Source organism: Engraulis encrasicolus, chromosome 2 (genome assembly GCF_034702125.1).
Source record: "Engraulis encrasicolus isolate BLACKSEA-1 chromosome 2, IST_EnEncr_1.0, whole genome shotgun sequence".
Taxonomy (NCBI): Eukaryota; Metazoa; Chordata; class Actinopteri; order Clupeiformes; family Engraulidae; genus Engraulis; species Engraulis encrasicolus.
The window spans coordinates 19462918-19486234 of NC_085858.1; the positions used below are offsets into that span (position 1 = coordinate 19462918).

General features: G+C 44.1%; 1 protein-coding gene across 4 annotated transcripts in view; it reads left to right on the top strand.

Moving 5' to 3' along the window:
* LOC134469952 (myosin-10-like) overlaps nucleotides 1-23317 on the top strand; it is a 130506-nt gene that overhangs the window by 82615 nt on the left and 24574 nt on the right. For all 4 annotated transcript variants that reach the window (XM_063223991.1, XM_063223984.1, XM_063223978.1 and 1 more), the window contains 14 exons: nucleotides 2539-2653; nucleotides 6985-7178; nucleotides 8655-8776; nucleotides 9024-9093; nucleotides 9650-9810; nucleotides 10802-10910; nucleotides 11883-12014; nucleotides 14030-14236; nucleotides 15059-15196; nucleotides 15456-15579; nucleotides 16411-16582; nucleotides 19658-19772; nucleotides 20885-20982; nucleotides 23081-23225. In XM_063223991.1, coding sequence (XP_063080061.1) covers nucleotides 2539-2653; nucleotides 6985-7178; nucleotides 8655-8776; nucleotides 9024-9093; nucleotides 9650-9810; nucleotides 10802-10910; nucleotides 11883-12014; nucleotides 14030-14236; nucleotides 15059-15196; nucleotides 15456-15579; nucleotides 16411-16582; nucleotides 19658-19772; nucleotides 20885-20982; nucleotides 23081-23225 — 1902 coding nt within the window. The remainder of the gene's footprint in view (nucleotides 1-2538; nucleotides 2654-6984; nucleotides 7179-8654; nucleotides 8777-9023; nucleotides 9094-9649; nucleotides 9811-10801; nucleotides 10911-11882; nucleotides 12015-14029; nucleotides 14237-15058; nucleotides 15197-15455; nucleotides 15580-16410; nucleotides 16583-19657; nucleotides 19773-20884; nucleotides 20983-23080; nucleotides 23226-23317) is intronic.

Here is a 23317-nt window from a genome sequence, read left to right on the forward strand (position 1 = left end):
ATAATTCAGTTTTGTTATGTCTGGAAAATGTTTTCAAATGATTCTTGTTTCAAATTAAAAAAGGAAAAACTGTTTGTGTTGCACTGGAAGCATTTGACGTTTGTCTTCTTGATCTGGTTTTCTTGATCTAGTAAGCTTTGTGTCCTCAGAAGGCTTCTCAGTGAACCCTGAACTGCCCTCTCTAGGAGACAGCAGCTGAATTTGGTATCACAAATTCTCGTACTTCGGCCTCAGGGCCTTGTAACATTACCATTCGGACCAACCTTTTTTGTCTGTTCTGGTTAGGGTCTTTTATTTGATTTTTATGGCCCTCGCTTGTTGCCCGTTGCCATGGATGTGGATTTTTGGACCGCCGAGATCACTCCGTTAGCACAAAAGCCCGTTTGTGCGGCAGAAAAACCACATCTGCTTCCCATTAATGGCGGCGGCGGTGGTGGTGGTGGTGGGCGAGGGGGTTGGTGAGAGAGAGTGTGTGTGAATGTGTGTGTGTGGGGGGGGGGATTTAATGTTACATAAAAAGAAGGAATTCTCGGCTCCATGCTCAACTTGCAGGGCCTGATAGGCAGGGACGTATCATGACTTCATGGGCCCCTGGGCCAAACGTCAAGAAAGGCCCCCTTCCAAACTTCAGGGTTTTAGGCCTGAAGTTATAGACCCTATATGGTTGGGGATTCAGAGAGTTGTCCCCCCCGAAAAATAGGAAAAATACAGTTGTTAAACGGCACTATGAGCATGGACATACAGAGGCTTGGGCTTCAGGGCCCCCTTGACTCTTGGGCCCTTGGGTTATTGCCTGGTAGGCCAGTGCAGTAATGCATCCTTATTGATGGCACCGGCTGCACGCAGACATATGGGGAGCAGGATTTTCACATTAGCACTTATGTCATGTCTACCTCCGAGATACTTTTTCCCCCCTTCTTCTTGGCAGAGGTCAAAGTTCAGCTCTATGTTTATTCTACATGTCTCAGTGTTTATTCTACATGTCCGAAGCTAAAACACTAATCACCTGAAATTGGTCCTTGATAAAGAACCCTCAGTCAGTGCTGCACTTTGCAGGCTGCCTTGAACTGAGGCATCAGATCAGAGAAGATTAAGATCAAATAGGGGGCTTTGGGTTGCGGGCAGAGGGAGGATACGAGCGAGACAACATGTTGTACTCAAGCCCTGGTTGTACAGGGCCAATAATGAAACATGGAATCTGGACTAGTCATCATAGGCACTGTATAGTCTATTATATGGCCGTAGTAAATCAGGAGGACTTTGTGAGGTCAGTGCTAGGTGCTAGTGCAGAGATAACTCTCTAATGTCTCTTTTCCACTGCTGCTTTTCTGATAGGCCTACAGCTCGACACAGCGCAAATCGGTCTCCACTTTTTGCTTCATGATTGAGCTGTCTCGTGCCTATTCGAAAAGCAAAAAGTGGCAGCCGAGTCGTGCTGTGTCGAGCTGTAGGCTTACCAGAAAAACGGCAGTGGAAAAGAGGTACTAGTGAGCTTGTGCCTCCAACATGGGGCTTGGGAAAATGGAGCTGTAGATTGTCTTCATGATAAAGTAGGAGGTAGAAAGTGAGAGAGGAGGTAGAAAGAGAGAGAGAGAGAGAAAGAGAGAAGAGGTGAAAAGGGACAGGTAAAGAGAGAGAAGTAAGGAGATGTCAGGACATCTAGTTCATTCATTTACATTTAAAAATGCTCAGGGGGGTTAAACCGGGCCAGTTCCCACCCGTAACTCAGGCCCGGGGAAAAAAAAAAAAAAAAAAACACTTTTGAGGGTGCAGCATTAACTTCCTTTGAGCGCACAGTTCTTCCAGGGTTGTGGGCCAGAGACCCAGGTCTGGACAGAGATGGAGGGGCTTTCCCCCCCACAGTTAATGGGATTGGTCCAGTAGGGCTCCCCCACCCCCACCATCCTTTCACCACCACCACCACCACAACCACCACCACCCCTGTTTCTTCCAGGGACACTTAGCCTGTCTCTGCCAGTGTTGCCCTGGGGTCGCTCTGTCAGGGGCTCCGGCTCCTGCTTCGGCTCCTGTTCCCCTACAAAGCCAGATTGTTTCAAGACCCCCCTCTTACGCAACTGCCAGGGAGAGGAATGAGTACTATATACACTAATTATGTGTAACACTAGTGGGTCAGAATTTTAAAAACAAGCTAAGAAGTTTATGACCCACTCCTCTTCTCTCCTGTTCCCTGTATTCTTTTTTTTAACCCCTCTCATCCCTTGTTCCGTACTCTGTGTCTTTCTGCCTTTGCCCCATTTTGTCCCCTTGTTCTGTCCTTCAGGCATACCATCTGTTCCACTTATCATATTCACTTTCATGGACAAGTTAATTTCCTTACTCTGTTTATATTTACTTCTATGTACCTACGAGGATTGTGCTGCTAATGTTCTCTACTAGTAGTAGACTACTACCTATTGTATGTTTTACAGTATCTGTTTTTATTGATGGCTTTTAATTCAATGGCCTTTTGGCGTTTCCAAATAAAATGTTATTCTTCTTATTGTTGATGTTGTTGTTGTTGTTGTTGTTGTTATTCAGGTGGACTACAAAGCAGACGAGTGGCTGATGAAGAACATGGACCCTCTGAACGACAACGTGGCCACTCTGTTGCACCAGTCCACTGACAAGTTTGTGGCTGAGCTGTGGAAGGACGGTAAGGCTGATGCTCTCTCTCTCTCTCACACACACACACACACACACACACACACACACACACACACACACACACACACACACACACACACACACACACACACACACACACACACACGGTCCATCAGGAGGACGATGATAAGAATTACAAATTCATACAAATCAGCAGCAAAGATGGTTAGTCTCAGTTGTAGACACTATAGGCACAGCAGGGAAATAGTGGCAGCTGGGTCCTGAAGTAAGACAGTGTTTATGTTGGATCTTAAGTAGTGGTTGTTACGCTCTCTTGAATGTGCCCTTTGTCTGAGTCAAATGTATTCCCTTACTAATGCACAAATGTATCTGTCTTACTAAAAACAGGGCCAATCTGTCTTTCCAGTTCCCTGTGGGAAAAGGCATACTAAATACGGAAGGAAGTAGTAATGTTAATTTGAATCATGTTAATATTAATGTCTAATGTTTTTTTCACTGCTTTTGTAAGCTGGAGATCTAGATTAGTAGAAAAGTAATGACGTTGCAAAGTGCAATAACACATGCCTTCTAATAACTCTTAATACTTGTTTGCATGTGTGTGCACTTTGACTGCATGTGTTGCAGTGTGAGTGTGCACCCTGTATGTGCTGTAAGTACAGTAGCCACATTTCTTCCTGTCTGTTTTGTAATCTGATGGTCCTCATTTCTCTCGTTCTCTTTGCCTCTCTCTCTTCCTCTGCTTTTTTTGTCCGTGTATTCCTCTACTGTCTTCCCTTCTAACTCTGTGTCCTCTTTCTCTCTTCTCTCTGTGTATTTCTCCCTCCCTCTCTCCATCTCTGTCTGTATCCCCCTCCCCTCCCCTCCCCTCCCTTCCCTCTCTTCCCTCTCTTTCTTCCTCTTATCTCTCGCCCACTCTTCTTCTTCTTCTCACGCCCTCTGTGTTATGCCACAGAGATTCAGACCTTTCAGAGAGCCTCTTTCTATGACAATGTATCTGGTCTCCATGAGCCTGCTGCTGAAGGCACGTGTTGCTCTAACCTTCTCCAAGCCCTCTGTGCTGGCTCCTGCTATGGCTGCTGATGCTGCTATCGCCCCATTTAAAGCCATACTGTGCCATTTTTGGAAGTAAGCTTATTTTACACCTCCCCTTGAGTTAAATGATTGAGTTTTACCGTTCTCCTGTAGAGGTGTAATATGAGCTTATTTCCAAAATTGTACAGTATCGCTTTAATTTCCCCTCTCTTCCCCTCCTCACCCCTCTGAGTGCCCATCCATCGCCCACTGGCTTTGCATGGCTGTAATGCACTATACTGCAGCATTGCGATACAGAGCAAGGCAATAACTCACCGTACCTCAGCAAAAGCTATCAGCACCTACTGGAGACAAGCCATATCCCAAACATATTAACAAACAGTGCAGAATAAAAACATGAGAGGTTATTACTGTTGTGCAAGGGTTGAAGTTAGTAAGCAGTGATGTATTCAGTATACAGAAAAATCGCTTTAAGTCAGTAGTAGTAATATAGTGACCATGACCTTTGGACAGTAACTTGTCTTTTCCAGAATTGGCCTCAACCCATTCTGAATAATCAGTTAAGCAGCAGCCTGTGATTCAATATGCAATTGCTTTGTCTGGGAACACTTGCAACATGTCCTCTTTGTACTTGGTCGTGCAGCTGCACCATGTTAGTAGATTGAGGGCAAACCGTTGTGAGCCTTTCATGGAAATTCATACATACTTCGTAGATAGATATGATCGGCCACTGAGTAGAAAGTGCGAAGGGTCAATCCAGTTTGTTCCGTCTGTTAAACCCATTGAGAGCTGATCATTAGTATGCAGCCATTCCTTTTTCCTTTTTTCTTATGTGGGGACTGGGAACAATTTTCTGTTATGTGACGTTGAGATTTTTTCCTCCTGCTTCATTTGGATTTTTTATTTTTTATTTTTTACAAACCCCTCTGATGATGATTTATATCTGTGTTTGCTAGCCTTGGAATGGTCATTTGTTCGGTATGTGTGAGTTTAGACTTGATTTTCTGCTGCAATAGTGCATTAAAAAAAGAACCGCAATGTTAGCCAAAGCCTCTGGTATGCATTCGGCTCAACAGTAAGCTTGATTTCTGACATGGACATTAGACTGAACAGGGAGCAGTTGATGAAACTAAATATATTCAGCGGTCACATCTCACAGAAAAGTCGCTTGTTTCTGTGCCTGGATTATTAGCATTGCAGCTTCGTTTTGCCAGTTAAGGAAGTGAAGCACTTCCAGGCAGAGATTGGCACAAGCATTGGCTGACACAACGGATGAGATATGCTGTCACGGTCTCACACTTAACAACCCTCGCCTCTGTGACAGCCAACAAGGGCTCCTCTTCCTGTTCTACAGTTCCACTCCAACGCCTACCACAGCCAACAATTTGATAATTAGCAAAAATATTGACACAGTTTGATATTTTTAATTGGCCTTATGTTTTTAACGAAAGACGCTCAACTAATTTACGCTGCATTCATTCAGGCAAGCCACGGCTGTGCAGGCCTCCCGTCCCCATTAATGAGGCTGGGACCACATCTGAATGGCCCATGTGCCTCCTGCCAAGTGGCTGACCCAGTAAAGTGCTGCCTGCCGCTGCTGTAAAGACTCCCAGAGAAGGCGGCGAGCGCTTTTTAAATTGGATCTGGCCGAGTTAGTGTTCTGACACAGAACTGTGCAGCCATTTTGGGACCTTTAAATCGCATCTACACTTTTCAGTACAGGCCAGGCTTTAGGTTCTTTTACTACAACGTAGGATGGCGTTTTCCTATGATACATGTACTACTCTTTATTAGATTAACTGCAGAAAATATTTCATATACTTTTTTGTGACCTTTCTCTTCCCCTCCTTTATCACTATATCAGGAGATTTATATCAAGGGCGAGCAGGTTTTTGGACCACCTTCAAGAACCGTGTCAGTTGTTTATCTGCACGTATGGAACGGCACCATTAATTTATCCGGTTTCTCCATGGAGCGTTCCTTGGCGAGGGCCCACTTACGGGGGAGGCGTGAGGGTTTATTTGTGAGGGATATATCCAGCTGCAAAATAATATTTTCTCAGATCTGGATTTGTTTAGGAATTGTTCGACAGTTATACTATATAAGGAGGCAGCTGTCTATATTATCCAATCGGGGCTTTATGATGTGGGGCCTGATACGGGGGACTACTGTTTTTACTGCTGTTTTTATTGCCCCCCACTAAGCAGTTTAAACACATAATAACACAGTCCTGGTGATCGCCATGCAGTCTGAGATTCAGCAGCAGGCAAACGATATTTGGTACACACACACACACACACACACACACACACACACACACACACACACACACACACACACACACACACACACACACACACACACACACACACACACACACACACACACACCATTTTTTTACTCATCTACTTTGCAATAGCTTCACTGGGCAGTGGGGTTGTGGATCCTGGCAATCACAGCATCCCACAGGAAGGGAGGCATGCAAACTGCTGCTTTTATAGGCGCCCGTTCAGGTCCTGGTCCTCACCTCACTGGCCTGTTTTGGAAGCGGCTCCTCCTAGCCTCGTATTGTCACACAACCCAGTTGTGGTTGTTGTGTATGAAAAGAGAAGTCACCCGACCCATCTGGCCTTGAACCCAGGACTTCAGGGTGTCGAACAAGCACTTTCACCACAACAGGGTCGTTTTTATGGCAGTTAGAACACCTTACCCGAATCGTGCACAGTTTGCATCAGGGCCACTCTGATGGCTATGGCACAGCATTTGAACGCCTTGATTCACACCCATGTCCATAGAGTACACTCCAAACAAATGAAAAAAAACAAATATGCAATGCCAAAAACTATTGCGGTAATTGGGTAACATTGGTGCTATGGCTATACTAGTAGTGTGTCATGGAGTTAACGAAAAGGCACCAAAAAACATCTCAATAAAGAGATACCGTACATACATGCAGTATTGATTGTTATAGTGATCTTGTCACTGCAGGCATTGTAAAACCATTGATATAATGTGGTTAAAAAAACTGTGATTAAGTGTTGGTGCCTTTGCAGTCTTTGTGTACTGTACATGTCTCCACTGTAAGCGCTGATACCCATCATTTGTCATTGTGCCCAGTGTGCCAACAAGACATTAGTCCTGATGTCCTGTCACTTTTCAATGTGTCTCCAAACATTCCTCATACCCTACTTACGTTTTCTCTTCCCAAGGCCATGCCCTCTTTGTCTGCCCTTGTCACTGCTTCTGCCCCCCTTACCTCCACAATTGCCCTCAGGTCCTTATCATTCCAGACCCATCTAACTTGTGTTCCTCTCCCCCTCCCTGCAGTGGACCGCATCGTGGGCCTGGACCAGGTTGCCGGCATGAACGAGACGGCGTTCGGCGCGGCCTACAAGACCAAGAAGGGCATGTTCCGCACGGTCAGCCAGCTCTACAAGGAGCAGCTGGCCAAGCTGATGGCCACGCTGCGCAACACCAACCCCAACTTCGTACGCTGCATCATCCCCAACCACGAGAAGCGGGTGAGTCATGATGGGAGGGAACGAAACAGGGGAGACAAAGGGAGATTGGCTCTACAAAGCAAAAAGGCAGTAACTACATTGTTGTTGAAAATAAGTTATTAGGAGTCATGAATTATTATAACCTACAGTATATAGGCCCTAGCAAAACATAGATTTAAAACCAATGTGGTAGTATACTGTATAGTTACAAAACAGCCACATGTTAATAATATGCCTAAAACTGCTTGGACTACAGAATCATTTAAAAGTAATTTCACTCAGCTCGGGTCTTTTGCTTTGTAGGGCAGAGATGCAGGGCACTTACTATAGCGTTTCCTCTGTGATTTGTTGAAGGTGCACCTTAACGCAAAGAACTGGAGAGCAGAGTAGAAATGTATAGCTATGGCTGAATATATACGTAGCCTATGAAACTCCTGAAGATGTTGGTGCGAAAAAGAAGCTACTGTGGCCACTGTGACAAAATGTACATTGCACACAAAAAAAACATTATTCTGTATGTCTGTGTGTACTGCATTTGGCGAGACGCATTCAAAAACAGCAGCCTGAAGTGAGAGTGGGGGTTTTGGGGGGTTGGTGAGTTCATTTCGTCAGGATATGGGCCTGTGGTGGCTGAAGAAGTGGCAATCACAAATACATCATCTGTGGGGACTTAATTAAGGTATTTTCCCTTTCCCCCTTTCACAACCACAAATGGATGCTACAAATGGCCTGTGGGTTGAGGCATAGGCTGACAGCACAAGGGCTTTCTCGAAATCTCCACCGTCATCTACTCTGGTCGTCTCATAATCCTTTATGGTGCTGTTGACTGTTTTTTGTGGACACAACCAAAGAATTTGTGGCTTATCATGACAAACCTCTCCGACCACGTGCTCTTTTTAAGCAGCCTCAGTTTTAAGGAGTCGAGACAGTTAAGAAAACCACTGATTGTTTTTCAAATACTCTAGGACAGTCTGTGAGTTTTTTTTCCGAAGGTGGCGGTGGAGGTTCTGGTGAGGGTCTCTGTCGGCCTGTCAGTTGTGTTTGTGTATGGTTTCGTGGGCTTCGGTGCAACCTCCAGGAATCTGTCCGCTACAGTCATGAAAACAGCCAGAAAAGAAATTGGCCCGTAGAAAGAGCGATTGCATATATACAGTGCTCTTAACAAAGCAACCGCCGCACATACAGTACAAGAATGTCTCGTGCTGTCACTAATGTAAACTGTAAAACCATCAGTAATGTATTGGCCACAGTTAACTCAAGCAATGATGAGCTATGAATGTTAGGCTTGATTGTGTCTCCCAATCTCCTGTGTGCGTTGCGGCTGTATATTATTACATATAAACGTAGGTATCAAGAATCAGCCAGAAAACACTCAGATATTTAAATATTTTAATACCTCATTATTTTCTCAACTTAAAATGTGCATATTTTTATTATGGAAAAGAACCAAGAAATTAAATAGCTAACCACTGCTAATATTCCTGTTTCCAAACTCAGGCGGGTAAGCTGGACCCCCACCTGGTGCTGGACCAGCTGAGGTGCAATGGTGTGCTGGAGGGAATCCGTATCTGCAGACAAGGCTTCCCCAACCGCATCGTCTTCCAGGAGTTCAGACAGAGGTATTCAATATCTGCATTACAGTACATTGCGTAAACATAATAAACAGTTTTCGCAGTTTCTGTATGTCTGTCTTAGTAATACTTTTGACATAGTGACTGGGAGTGAAGTAAACACTGCAGAATATTAAACCGTTGCTATGATATGTTGTGTTATGTTTTTACAGCGATAGTGGAAAATGCATTTCTTATCTCCATAACATTTTTCACCTCACCTCACCGGCTATCTCCTCTCTCTGTCCTCCCACAGATATGAGATTCTCACTCCCAATGCAATTCCCAAGGGCTTCATGGACGGCAAACAAGCCTGTGAAAGAATGGTACAAGACACCATGTTGACACCTCATAGTGTGCAGTGACAGAATAATGACCTGCTATAGTTAATCTGGTATTTCGTAAAGCATATTCATGAACATAGACACTACATGTGAGTCAATGCAGCATGTATGCCCTTAAAGTAAAAATCTTTTTGTCCCAAAGGGACAGGGCTGGATTAAGATGATTACAGCTTGCCGTCGGCCCCCCGCAGAAGGCAAATATTGCGACAAATTTACATAGACAGTGCCATAATCACAAGCTAAGAATTAAGGCTAACATGTCTACCAACTGTACTGAACACAACAGATACATTTTAAATACTGCATATTGTCATCATGTTGCATTTTTTCACTTTTTGCTAATCAGAGGTCCCCTGGCAGGTGGGGGCCCCGTAGGCTGCAGCCATATCAAGCCTGTTCATTAATCCGACCCTGCAAAGGGAAATAACGTTTCATGCCCCAATCAAAATGTTTTCTTATATACTATATATAAGAATGAATTATTTACTTAAACCCAATGATCCATGTACATTTATGACACACTTTTTCTCTCTCGTAGATCCAAGCTCTGGAGCTGGATCAGAACCTGTTCCGCATTGGCCAGAGTAAGATCTTCTTCCGGGCCGGTGTGCTGGCCCACCTGGAGGAGGAGCGCGACCTGAAGATCACCGACATCATCATCTACTTCCAGGCCGCCTGCAGAGGCTACTTGGCACGCAAGTCAGTCTCACTCAGACGCCCTTCATACCGTACAGTAAAACATAGTCATGTTATACTGTATAATAAATCAAAATAAGCTTTATAGCGTTAAACAAAGGCGTGGGTCAGAGGGCTTCTGCGTTCTGTTTTGTAGTGCGACGGTGCTCTTTGGTTAGACGTAACTTAGAGATGTATGATGAAATCCAAGGCACTCTTCGTCTTCATTAAAAAGCTTTTAATTAAATGTAGCTAGTTCATATTTGGACATTAAAATTTGCCCAAATTTGGCAAATTTTAATGTCCAAATATGAACTAGCTACATTTAATTAAAAGCTTTTTTAATGAAGACGAAGAGTGCCTTGGATTTCATCATACATGTAAGCTTTATAGCGCCCTCAACTCAACAAAAGTAGAGAGCAACTAGGTTCTCATTCCCTAAGAAATATTCAAATTAAAGGAGACAGGACAGCACTCCTAGCTGCTTGTACTTTATTGCCAGATGTTTCGGTCTTAAGGTTCTTCAGTGTCGGGCATTCCTTTATTTTGAATACTTTGTAATAAAACATAGTCATAAGAGCTTTCAATGCCATGTTAGATTGTTTGGTCTGGAAAGTACTGTCCTCAAGACTTTGCATGGCGTACATTTTGTAGCAGTACTTGTTAAACTGAAATCTTAACAAAACAAAAAGTTATTCCCATTTTGGGATGATGCTGTCAAACTCTTTTCTAAAACATTTCAAGTTTCATCCATATTAGTCCAACCAAGTCTCCTATCATTTTGCCACGTAGCACAATAATTGAAAATATAGTTTCATCCATATTAGTTCAACAAAGTCTGCACTTGATTCAAAAAAGGCTGTCCTTTTGCTATTCATTTTTTCGTGCAGCATACAGTTATTGGATATTTCTTATTGTGTAACACCCTCATCTTCCTCCTCCTCATCTTTCCTTCTCCTCTTCCTCCTCCTCCTCCTCCTCCTCCTCCTCCTTCTCCTCCTCTTCCTTGTGTCAGGGCCTTTGCCAAGAAGCAGCAGCAGCTGAGTGCGCTGAAGATCCTGCAGAGGAACTGTTTCGCCTACCTGAAGCTGCGCCACTGGCAGTGGTGGCGCCTCTTCACCAAGGTACTGTGTGGGCGAGACGTGGGAGGGAGGCAGGCTCGCTGGCTAAAAATACATCACAGCACAGCACAGCACAGCCCTCTTCTACTCTGCTCTGCTCTGCACTGCACTGTTGTTTCTGTCTCCTCGAGATCCAAAGTCGCACCTCAGCAACATCAACCTGCAGCATCGCAATCTGTCTCCTGTTGTTGGCAGAGTGTTGGCCAATTGATTAGTCGTGTCTTGTCAGTTTGCAGCATCAGTTTATCTGTCTGCTATTGGCCTCCTTGATGGGCCTCTGCTGAGCGAGCGGCTCCTTGGTTCTGCTCATTTCCTCTGCTTGCATTTGGCATTGTCTTTGCCTTAGTGCCTTACTCAGTCAAAGTGAGTTTGCTCTCTCATCCTGAGCTGAGCTGAGCTGAGCTGAGCCAGTGTCATGTGGTTTCGCCTGGTTTCCAGCTCCCTGAGATGCTGCCCAGCTCTGCTGCAGTCCTGCAACTAGTCCTATCTCATGTCTAACATTGCACTCACTCAGCATTTCTTGCCCCCTCCAGTTTTACATTTGTTTTGAACAACCAGAAAGTTTGCCTGTATTTTAGTAGTTATTAACCACTTCATATACTGTATTAGCACATGCATGGAGTACTATTTCTAAATCTAGCTACATCCGCTATATTTATACATGTTTGACAGTAAATTACATATTTTACCAGTTATGCGTCTCCTTATGCTATATTAGTACATACAAGACACATTGAGTACTATTGCTAAATCTAGCTGTGCTACATTTATCTGAAAATATCATATACATGAATCAAATAGCTAATATGCAATTGAATAGGATTTGAAACCTGTGTTTGGTGTGTGCGTGTGTGCGTTTGGTGCGTCTGTGCGTGCGTGCTTGGTGCGTCTGTGCATGTGTTTGGTGCGCGTGTGTGTGTATGTGTGCATGTGTATGTGTGTTTGGTGTGTGCGTGTGTGTGTGTGTATTTGCAGGTGAAGCCTCTGCTGCAGGTGACGCGTCAGGAGGAGGAGATGCTGGCCAAGGACGAGGAGCTGGCCAAGGTCAAGGAGAAGCAGACCAAGGTGGAGGGAGAGCTGGTGGAGATGGAGAGGAAGCACCAGCAGGTGAGACCACACACACAGGCAGGCTGCCTTACACAGGCAAAGAGCAGTAGCTACGCCAATATTGAAACTGAGCAAAGGGCCTTCAAAGTAATGTGTTAGGTTGGTTGGATATTGCAGTTACTGCAAATTTGACATAGCAATATCTCTAAAACGGGACACATTTGGACCCTAAGACTGACTTTGCTGACTTCGTTACACCACCTTTACTTGTAGTATATTGCTGAATATAACATCAGCATTACATACTTGATTACTATATCATGTGAGACTGGGCAGTTTGACTTCTTTATGCCATTGTGCGGTATTTGAGCGTTTACATTATTTTGTATGTTGTACAGTAGGGCACATTTGCTGTCCCTTTTACAAAAAATAATTACTTAGAAGTAATACATATACTTTTGTTCAGATGATGAGGACCATATACATAACAAAATCCCCAGTTGTCCTCAGTACTGTATGATATTGCACATGTGGCTTTTGGACAGCACAACTGCCAACTGCGACTACAGTTCCAATTGTAGTCAAATGCATTTAGTGTTACTCCACTCTGGTGTTACTAGTTTGGAATCCGTGACCAGTCACGTCCCCCAGCTGTGACCTTGACACTTTGTGATCAGGTCATCAGCATTTTTTGGATGATTCTGTCTTGCTCTTTCATAGCATGACATTTATACGGTTCAACATGACATTTACTGTATATAGTTCATTCAGTGTCTAAACTTGCAGCAAAAAATAAATAAATACAAATAGTGGAACATTTCGTGATCCACCAAAAATAATGTCCCCAGCTGTGATTCTGATCAGCTGCAGTAGTGTGATATTTCCATGGGAGCAGTATGGCTTTCGGAATGGCTTTATTGGCCAAATCTTCACATGTACTAGACAAACAAAGCACTTCAGATTGAAGACCTGTCAACCCATCTGTACATTACACTATGCGGTTAGACAAAGTAGGGGTTGGCTGGATAGACATGGAGCAGACAAGTAGACAGGGGGCAGTGAGGAAAACAATGCAATATAAAACCAGAAGGCCACATGTGCCGTAGGGGCACCCTTTATTAGTAATTTCATGATATTGCATTTGATTGATGCGTCATCTATCTCCGCAGCTGATGGAGGTGAAGAACATTCCATGTACTCCTACATCTGCACATGCTGTAAAAGCAAAAACAAAAATGGATATAATAATTTGGAATCCATGACCAATAATATCCCCAGCTGGGCCCTTGTACTGGTATTTGTGTCATCAGGTCACTCAGCTGCACTTGTATGTCATTTCTGTGGGAGCAGATGTGTTGGGGCACCCTTGATGATTCATTACATTACATCAAACTTTGTTAAATTTGATACATGTCTATGGGAGCAGTATTACATTACATCATATTACATCATATACGATAACATAAGATTTATGGGTCAATGACATTTTAGTAGTAGCACGTCAGGTGGTGCCACCACAGCTTAGCTAATGCCACTATTGTATGGATTTAATTATTTTTTTGTTTTTAGTGGCTTGTCTAAGAAGCATATTCATTGCACTTCATTAATTACCAGTTGCTAATTAATTTATAGGCATTAGCTGTGGTTGTACCACCTGACTAGCCTGGTTGTCACAGACGGTGCGTTTGTATACACAAACTACACCAGGGGGCTCCAGAGCTACACACACGCACCGTCAGCGAGAGCCAGGCTACCACCTGACATCTGAGCCCTAACAGATGTCATTGACCCATTCACACGAATGAAAAAGCAGTTCATTCAGCACATAAAGAGTAATCTGAGACCGAATATAGATGATACATCGACCCTCCAAGTGTTGAATTAACACTGCGTTTTTTACTTTGTACAAATCATGGACATACACAATGATACATTACATCAAATCAAATTACATTTGAATTTCTATGGGAGCACTATGGTCATTTATGGTTACCCCCTGATAATCCATTACATTACATTGCATTGAACCATATTACATTTGATTAATGCTGTCGCTGTCTGTCTTCTGATGTCAGCTGACGGAGGAGAAGAACATCCTGGCGGAGCAGCTGCAGGCGGAGACGGAGCTGTTTGCGGAGGCGGACGAGATGCGTGCGCGGCTGGTGGCCAAGAAGCAGGAGCTGGAAGAGATCCTCCACGACCTGGAGTCCCGCGTGGAGGAGGAGGAGGAGCGCAACCAGTCTCTGGAGAACGAGAAGAAGAAGATGCAGTCTCACGTACAGGTCGGTCGGCTGGACCCGCACACAGAGTTAACAGAAAGAAAAAAGAATGCTGCATGAATTCTACATTTTAAGAGTACCCTCCCTGGGACCAAATAAGATGCTGATTGTTTGTAAACATGAAAAAATGCACCTATCTAACTATGTACCTATCTATTGCCTTGGATGGCAAGCGAGAGGGGGCGGTACCACCACAAAACCACCGCCCCCAGTGACGTCGCAAAAAATCATCAATAACTGTTATCACCACTATTACCACACTATTATTTCCACTGTATTAATAACACTATTTCAATAGTAACATGGTGTTAATGGTTTTTATAACACTACAAAATGCACTGTGTACTCTACTTCCCACTCCATATCCACATGCTGTACAGTACACAGTTGTGGTCCCACGCCATATTTTACAACCATATGTATAATCCCTCTTGCCTTTTTAACCACACTGCACTTTATGGTCTGCCCGGTCTTGTTATCTGTTGCCTATATGTGTTTTTGTTTGTCTCTCGCTCCACAATTAATTGCGCTTTTGGGATAATAACATTTAAAGTTGAAGTTAATTTCCACATCCACAGTTTCGGTATGTCAGATGGGTAAAGGCTGTTGCTGCAGTGTGCAACGCTATATACTGTATATTTATTCCATATGTATTCATATTTTTTAATGTTCATTTGTGTGTGGTTGTGTGCGCGTGCGTGCATGCGTGTGTGTGCATGCATGTGTGTTCTTTTTTGTATGGGTGGATACGTGTGTGTGTGTGCGTGCGTGCGTGCGTGCGTGCGTGCGTGCGTGCGTGCGTGTGTGTGTGTGTTGTTATGTCAGGACCTAGAGGAGCAACTGGATGAGGAGGAGGCTGCCAGGCAGAAGCTGCAGTTGGAGAAGGTGACAGCGGAGGCCAAGATTAAAAAGTGCGAGGAGGACGTCTTGTTGCTTGAGGACCAGAACTCTAAGTTTTTGAAGGTGATGTTGTTTTCTTCTTCTTTCAGACTTTTTGGGTCAATGCATTATTCCAAATATATTCTAGAACTTGTTATATAAGCTTACTCTTAGCTTTATTGGGGACCCTTTCCTCCATGCTGTTAAACTTTCTATGTCTCATGTAATTGAAAGATAAATGATAGTGTGAAGAAAAAAATAAATTCATTCAATTCATTCACAACTCCTTATGCTGGTTAGGGCAGAAATTTGCAACAAGCGTCTTGTTTTTGTGCTCAAACAGGAGAAGAAGCTGCTAGAGGATCGCATTGGAGAGATGACCTCCATGCTGGCGGACGAGGAGGAGAAGGCCAAGAACCTGGGCAAGACCAAGAACAAGCAGGAGATGATGATGGTAGACCTGGAGGGTACGCTTGTCTGGTTGGCTGATTTTCCCACCTGATCTCCTTTCATAGGAGCATAAATCCTTTGTCAGAAGTGGCTCATTTTTGATGTATTGTAGTTTTAATTCATTCAGATGTAACCGTCATCTACATTTCTCTTGCATTAGATCTGACAACCATGATTTTAAAATTATAATTCAGTTGTAGCCCCATAATGCACACTGCTTCACCAGTGGAACTATGATAAGTAAGGGTTAACGTTCGGCGAGAAGGTCGCTACCGTGGAATAGCAGCACGACAGAGAGAATCTTTAGACCCCGACGCGGAGCGGAGGGGTCTTGTTCTCTCTGAAGTGCTGCTATTCCACAAAGCGACCGACTCGCCGAAAGTTAACCCGCTTATTATATGGATATACTTAAATGATTCACACATGGCGGGGACATTTCTTTAGGCCTATTTAATGTTAAGATTGTTGCTGCGCAAAACAAAACAGTGCCGTTGTGGAACACCGCTAGGCAACAGCTAGGTAGCCAGGACAACAGGTGTTGTCTATCACAGCAGCTGATTAGAGTCTTGTTGAAAAGTCGCTTTAGCAGTGAAAAGTCTTGTTGCCATTGACAGCGGTCTGTTATAGACCAACCCGTCCGTTATCGAAAAATAACAGACGTGCGAACGTTGGGGAGCCCCGTTGAAATGAATGGAGCATTCTACCGATGACGTCACACCATATAATAATGTGACATAACACAGGGGCCTCAGTAATGCGCTACGACTTGGCCATCGCCATTCTGGTAACAGCAAATTTATACTGCGTCTTAAGGGGCTAATCCGCTTCGATCTCTCTTGCACTTGCAGAGCGGCTGAAGAAGGAGGAGAAGACCAGACAGGAGCTGGAGAAGGCCAAGCGGAAGCTGGACGGCGAGACGACGGACCTGCAGGACCAGATCGCCGAGCTGCAGGCCCAGGTGGAGGAGCTGAAGCAGCAGGTGGTGAAGAAGGAGGAGGAGCTCCAGAACATGCAGGCCAGGTGAGCAGCGTTGCCAGACTGGGAGGCTCAGGATGACCGTCTGCAGATTTTTTAATTTTTTTTAAAGGATAAAAGGGGCATTTGGGCAGGGTTTTTTGCAGGTTTATGTCCATAGGTTATCTTCCACACACCGCGCTCTCCCGTCTTGTTGGTGCGTCTCTGAAGTAATCTAGTACTGTAGTAGGAAATGGATCGCACTCAATTTTTCTTCTTTCTTGTTGTTTTCTTTTTATTTTAAAATTTCAGGGACTGACATGACAGACATTTCGGCTGCACAGAGCCTTCTTCAGTGTCGAGTTCAGGTTTATGTCCATAGAAATCAAATCATTTAGTTCAAATTGGGTGGGATTTAGTATTTCCAGGCAGGTTTTCAGCATTTTTTGGTGTGGAAATCATCTGTCTTTTCTTGCAATCCTACCGGTGTGGCCTCACCCGGGGGACACAGTACACACAGGGTTCCCACGGTCATGGACATCCTGGAAAAGTCATGGAAATTGAAAATGTCATTTCCAAGCCCGGAAAATCCATTAATTTTTGTAATTTCAGTGAAAACTTTGGGAAGTCATGGGATTTTACTGTTGTTTTAACGCACCTACAGCCTTCTATTAAGTCGTCATTAGCATACCGTATTATGATTATTTCCAAATGAATGCTTAAAGCTATTGTATAATGTCACACCATAGGGTGAGTTGAAAGGTATGCACAAAGTGTGGTACGTGAGAGACACCCAGAAAGTGCGAAGCGTACAAGTCCACTTCCCATGCAGTGTGATGGGAGTGACCATAACTATAACTGTGGTTGCATTCTGTCATACCACTGTGCTTTGACCAGTTTGGTACCCTAGGAAGCCTGGGTTTTAGTCCTGCCAGAACAACTCTACCTCCCTTTGGTACACTGAGACATGACAAGGCAGGAAAAAGCTGCCCATTAACCCAGTTCACGCACTTGATCCATTATACTGTCATATGTGTTATTTTTGTATAACTTGTGATCCACTGAGGATGTTGTGCTTGTAAACAGCATAGCTCGGGAGGTTTTGTGGTTAAGTGCATTTTGTCATTCCGTGCCGTTTTGGCCTAGCAATGTGTCCCAAAAGCTTAGAGGGCTAAATTCACTGCCATCAAACCTTATGTTGTCCCACATTGCATGGCGGAGAAACTCACAAAGTCATAACACAATTACACACAAAGTCATAGCACAATTAAGCGCAAAGTCTAAACCAATAGCCATAAATACATACCAACTGACCACAAAGACAAAACAAGTAGCCACAAAGACATAACAAAAGAAAACCACAAGGCCATAACAAGTTATACCCCCAAAAAACAACAAATAACCACAGTCATATCTTTTACAGCTCAGTCAGAGGACACACAACATAAGGCATCACTTTTTACTGCAGTCTACCATAACGCTTTTCCATTTCCTTTACGAGAAAGTAGAGGTTGAGGTAACACATACTTCTCGCACCCCGTCATAAAAACCCACACAACTCCTCTTGATTTTAATCATCGACTGCAACACCTGCCTCTTTAAAGCCAAAACAAAAACCTCTAAAACTGAAAATTCTCTGCCTCCGGTGACTAATAGCTGACTGAGCAAACTCGGCTTGGCAGATCTGGCCCCGGTAATCCTGTGATCAGTCCATTACCACCCAGGCCTGCTTTAGGACTCCTGGGCCTGGCCCCACTCAGCTGCCATGCCAAGCATCAGGGGTCGAGGAGAGAAGGGGAGAGAGATAGAGAGAGAGAGAGAGAGAGAGAGAGAGAGAGAGAGAGAGAGAGAGAGAGAGAGAGAGAGAAAGAGAGAGAGAGAGATAGGCTTTGCTCCAGGGAGGCCCACATTTCTCGAATTGCACGTTTGGAGAACCTCAGACGTGCTGACTACTTTGTTTTTTGTTTTTTTCTGTGAAGTACCTGTATGCCTTGCCTTGACTGTAGGCCACCAACAGGCCTCCTCCTAATGGTAGGCCTCCTCAAGCTGTTGTTTTTTTGTTTGTTTTGTTTTGTTTTCCGTAAAAGACCAGCCCTCATTTTCAATGAGGCAGGACATTGCTCTATCTTTAATACAGACAATGGACTGAGCTTATCGTAATATCATAGAAAAGCGGGGGGCTGTGTGAGGGACTGATCTATGCCAAAAGTTGCCCTGAGTTGTTTTGTTTTTGTTATCCCATCCCAGTCCATCCCTGGGCCTCCTCCTCACTCTAGATTGCCCCACTTCCCCAAGCTGCATTACTAAGCTGTTGCGTCAAGAGGGATGAATCCAACACTGCCACCTAGTGGCGGAGTCTCAATAGTTTCTCACTTTGCCTCACATAAAACTTTTCACTCGTTTTTGTAATGTTTAAATTTCTTTTTTTCAAATAAACCAACATATTTTATGAGTAGCAATATTTTAAAGGGACACTGTGTGAGATTTTTTAATGTTTATTTCCAGAATTCATGCTACCCATTCACTAATGTTGCTTTTTCATGAATACTTACCACCACCATCAAATTCTAAGTATTCACTATGACTGGAAAAATTGCACTTTTCATACATAAAAAGGGGGATCTTCACCATGGTCCGCCATTTTGAATTTCCAAAAAATAGCCATTTTTAGCTGCAAAAATGACTCTACGTACTTGGACCATACTAGGATATATTTGTTTATTACTTAGTAAACTTTCATGTCAAGATCAAATTCGGCAATAGCCAGCCCAGTTTCAATGAGCAGCATAGCTGCAGTACCTTTTTTGACCATTTCCTGCACAGTGTCCCTTTAATATAAATGTGTTACTGCTTTGTACTGTTATTGTTAAATTGCCTGGAGTGTGCGTGCGTGCGTGCGTGCGTGCGTGCGTGTGCATGAGATGGGGGAGGGTACCATGCTCAGGGTACCATGCACCAACCTGGCAAGCCGGGAGTTGAACCCACAACCTTTCGGCTTGTAGTCTGATGTCCTAACCGCTTACCTATGACCGCCCAGATGGGTACCAGAGGAGCAACGCCCTGAATTTAATATTGTCTCTGATGTCATTGCTCCTGTATGTGCAACATATGTATTCATATGTGTGCCTTGTGGTTATGCAGGGGTGATGAGGAGATTTCCCAGAGGAACAATGCCCTGAAGCAGGTGCGGGAGCTGCAGGCCCAGCTGGCTGAGCTGCAAGAGGACCTGGAGTCGGAACGCGTCTCCCGAGGCAAGGTAGTAAAGACCAACAGGCCTCTTCGCAATATAATGTCATGTGATGTAATATACACTCACCGGCCACGACATTAGGAACACCTCTCTAGCGCTGGGTTGGACCCCCTTTTGCCTTCAGAACTGCCTGAACGGCCTGCAACAATACTTTGGTAGGCTGTGGCATTCCAACAAAGATAAATTGGTACTAATTGGATAAGATAAGAAGATATCTTTCTGCCATTATATCCCCAGCCTGAAACGTTGATGTAAGGTAGGGTTGACTCGTGTTTTCATGTTGTTGATGCCAAATTCTGACCATTCCACCTGAGTGTTGCAGTTGATATCAAGACTCATCAGACCAGGCAACATTTTTGTGATCTTCTGGTGTCGTTTATGGTGAGCCTGTCCAAATTGTTGCCTCATTTTCCTGTTCTTAGCTGACAGGAGTGGCACCAAATGTGGTTTTCTGCTATAGCCCATTTGCCTCAAGATTTGATGTCCTGTGTAATCAGGGATTCTGTTATGCATACCTCAGTTGCAATGAGTGGCTATTGGACTTAATGTTGCCTTTGTGTCAGCTCAGATCAGTCTGGTCATTTTCCTCTGACCTCTACCATCAACAAGGCATTTTTGCCCACAGAATCGCTGCTCACTGCATTTTTTTTCTTTTTCGTACCATTCTTTGTAAACCCTAGAGATGGTTGCGTGTGAATATCTCAGTAGATCAGTTATTTTCTGAAATACTCAAATCAAGCCCTTTCAGCTGGACAGCCATGCCATGTTCAAAGTCATTTAAATAACCTTTCTTCCCCATTATGATGCTCGGTTTGAACTGCATCAGATCATCTCAACCATGTCTACATACAAAAATGCATTGAGTTGCCACCATGTGATTGGCTGATCAGAAATTTGCCTCAATGAGCAGTTGTAACAGGTGTTCCTAATGTAGTGGCCGGTGAGTGTAATATAATATCATATAATATCATATAATATACTATAATATAATATCATATAATATCATATAATATCATAATGTAATATAATATAATATAACATAATGTAATGTAATGTAATATAATATAATATACTGTAATGTAATATACTGTAATGTAATGTGATGCGATTGCAACAAGGCGGAGAAGCTGAAGAGAGATCTAAGTGAGGAGCTGGAGGCCCTCAAGACAGAGCTGGAGGACACGCTGGACACCACCGCAGCACAGCAGGAGCTCAGGTAACACACACACACACACACACACACACACACACACACACACACACACACACACACACACACACACACACACACACACACACACACACACACACACACACACACACACACACACACACCGCAGCCAAGCAGCCAGCAACTGAGGCCATACTGTGCAGATTCGTCATAATAACTTTGAAATGTTTTGATGATCTCAGTGGCTGTTATTTCCTGCCTTCTGCTCTTCAGTCTTCATGTGTAGATTGTAGATTAGATCATCTTAGTGCTCTAAATACATGCAGTAGAGACAGGGGACATACTCACTCAGAGTAATGGGTCTACTCCCTGCTACTCATAAACACCTTTGATCATTCACAGGACATAAATCAGAACATACACGCACATGCCCACTTGCACACGCTGACTGTGTATCATACATCACCGGCAACTTTGCTTTACACCACGGCTTGATGAACTGTTTGTATAGTGCTGTTTTGTTTTTCTTAAATGACTGAACAGTCATTTCACTTGCATAGCTAGGCAAGGTTTATGGCCCAACATGGCTCTTGAATGGGAATTCCTCTCCTTCACATTGTACACGTACATCAACTACAAATTAACCTGATTTAACATAAACACTGCTCGCCTCCATTTCATCTATTCACACTAATTCTCTTTAAGTAATGGCAATGTGCTAATACCATACACCTGGTTAAGGCCTGTGTTAGGTCGAGATGTTGTGTGTGGAGATTTCACCAAATAAATCACAAAGAAGAATCGTTTCGGTATGCAGATTCTGTAGTTGTTCATTTTCAATGTGAAAAATGTCCTGACTCTCACTCCCCATGCTGTCTGATCCCAAGACTAATTAGCCTTTGATTTGACCCCAAATATGTAGCACTCATCTCACCTCTGTGTCTGTACAATAGTACTTTTGGACTCTTGTTTCACCTGTATGCATTATGCATTAACTGAGAATTAACCTTTGATTTAACATAAACACACACACACGCACACACACACGCACACGCACACGCACACACACACACACACACACACACACACACACACACACACACACACACACACACACACACACACACACACACACACACACACACACACACACACACACCATCATATCTGCCTGCTAGTACACCTAAGGAATGAAATTGTGCAGATAGTACCGCTCCCATACCTGACTCCTGGTCCGCCTGCTGCATACTACAAGAACCAAGCGTGAATTGACCTTTGACACTGTGTAACATAACCACCACTCTTAAATAATGGCCATATATTGTACAAACACCATCCCCATACCTCACCCTTGGTCTGCCTACTGTCTCTTCCCAAGACTAAGCATGAACCTTTGATTTAACATGAACACATATCATCGCTGCACACTAAGTACCGGTAATGACAATGTGCAAAGACCATCGGCATACCTCTCTCCTGGTTTACCTGCGTCTGCTCCCAGGACAAAGCACACATTAATCTTTGATTTAACATACACATGGACTTGGTAACATCTACCACACCCCCGCACACTAATACTCTTTGAAGTAGTAGCAATGTGCAAACACCATCCCCATACCTGACTCTTGGTCTGCCTGCTGTGTTGCTCCACTGGACTAAGCGAGAACTAACCTTTGATTTAACATCAACACAGTGTCACAGTGCCAAATTATCTCTGCATGTTCGTACACCTAAGTAATGCCAGTGTGCAAACACTATCGCCATACCTCTCTCCTGATCTGCCTCCCTCTTGCTCACTGGACTAAGCGCAAATTCCCCTTTGATTTAGCTTACACATGGCACCATCTACCTCACCCCTGCACACTAATACCCTTCCCATGCCTTACTCCTGGCTCACCTGCTGTCTACTACAAGAATCAAGCATGAATTAACCTTTGATATAACATAAACATGTTACCCCTCTCAAGTAATGACCATGTGAGTAAACCATCCCCATCCAATGTGAGCCTTAAATGTAACATGAACACAGTGCCCCCCCCCATATCATCAACGCTCGCTAATACTCTTTGAAGTAATGCCAAAGTGAAAACACCGTCCCCGTCCCTGACTCCTGGTCCGCCCTGCCTGGTGTGTTGCTCCACAGGACTAAGCGTGAGCAGGAGGTGGCGGAGCTGAAGAAGGCCATCGACGAGGAGGCCAAGAACCACGAGGCCCAGATCCAGGAGATGAGGCAGAGGCACGGCACCGCCCTGGAGGAGCTCTCCGAGCAGCTGGAGCAGGCCAAGAGGGTGGGTACCGCTAACTAACTACCACAGAGCAGAATGGCACAGTTGCATGCATGGCTGCTGAATGGCACCTGCAGATGTTGTAGGATAGGCTG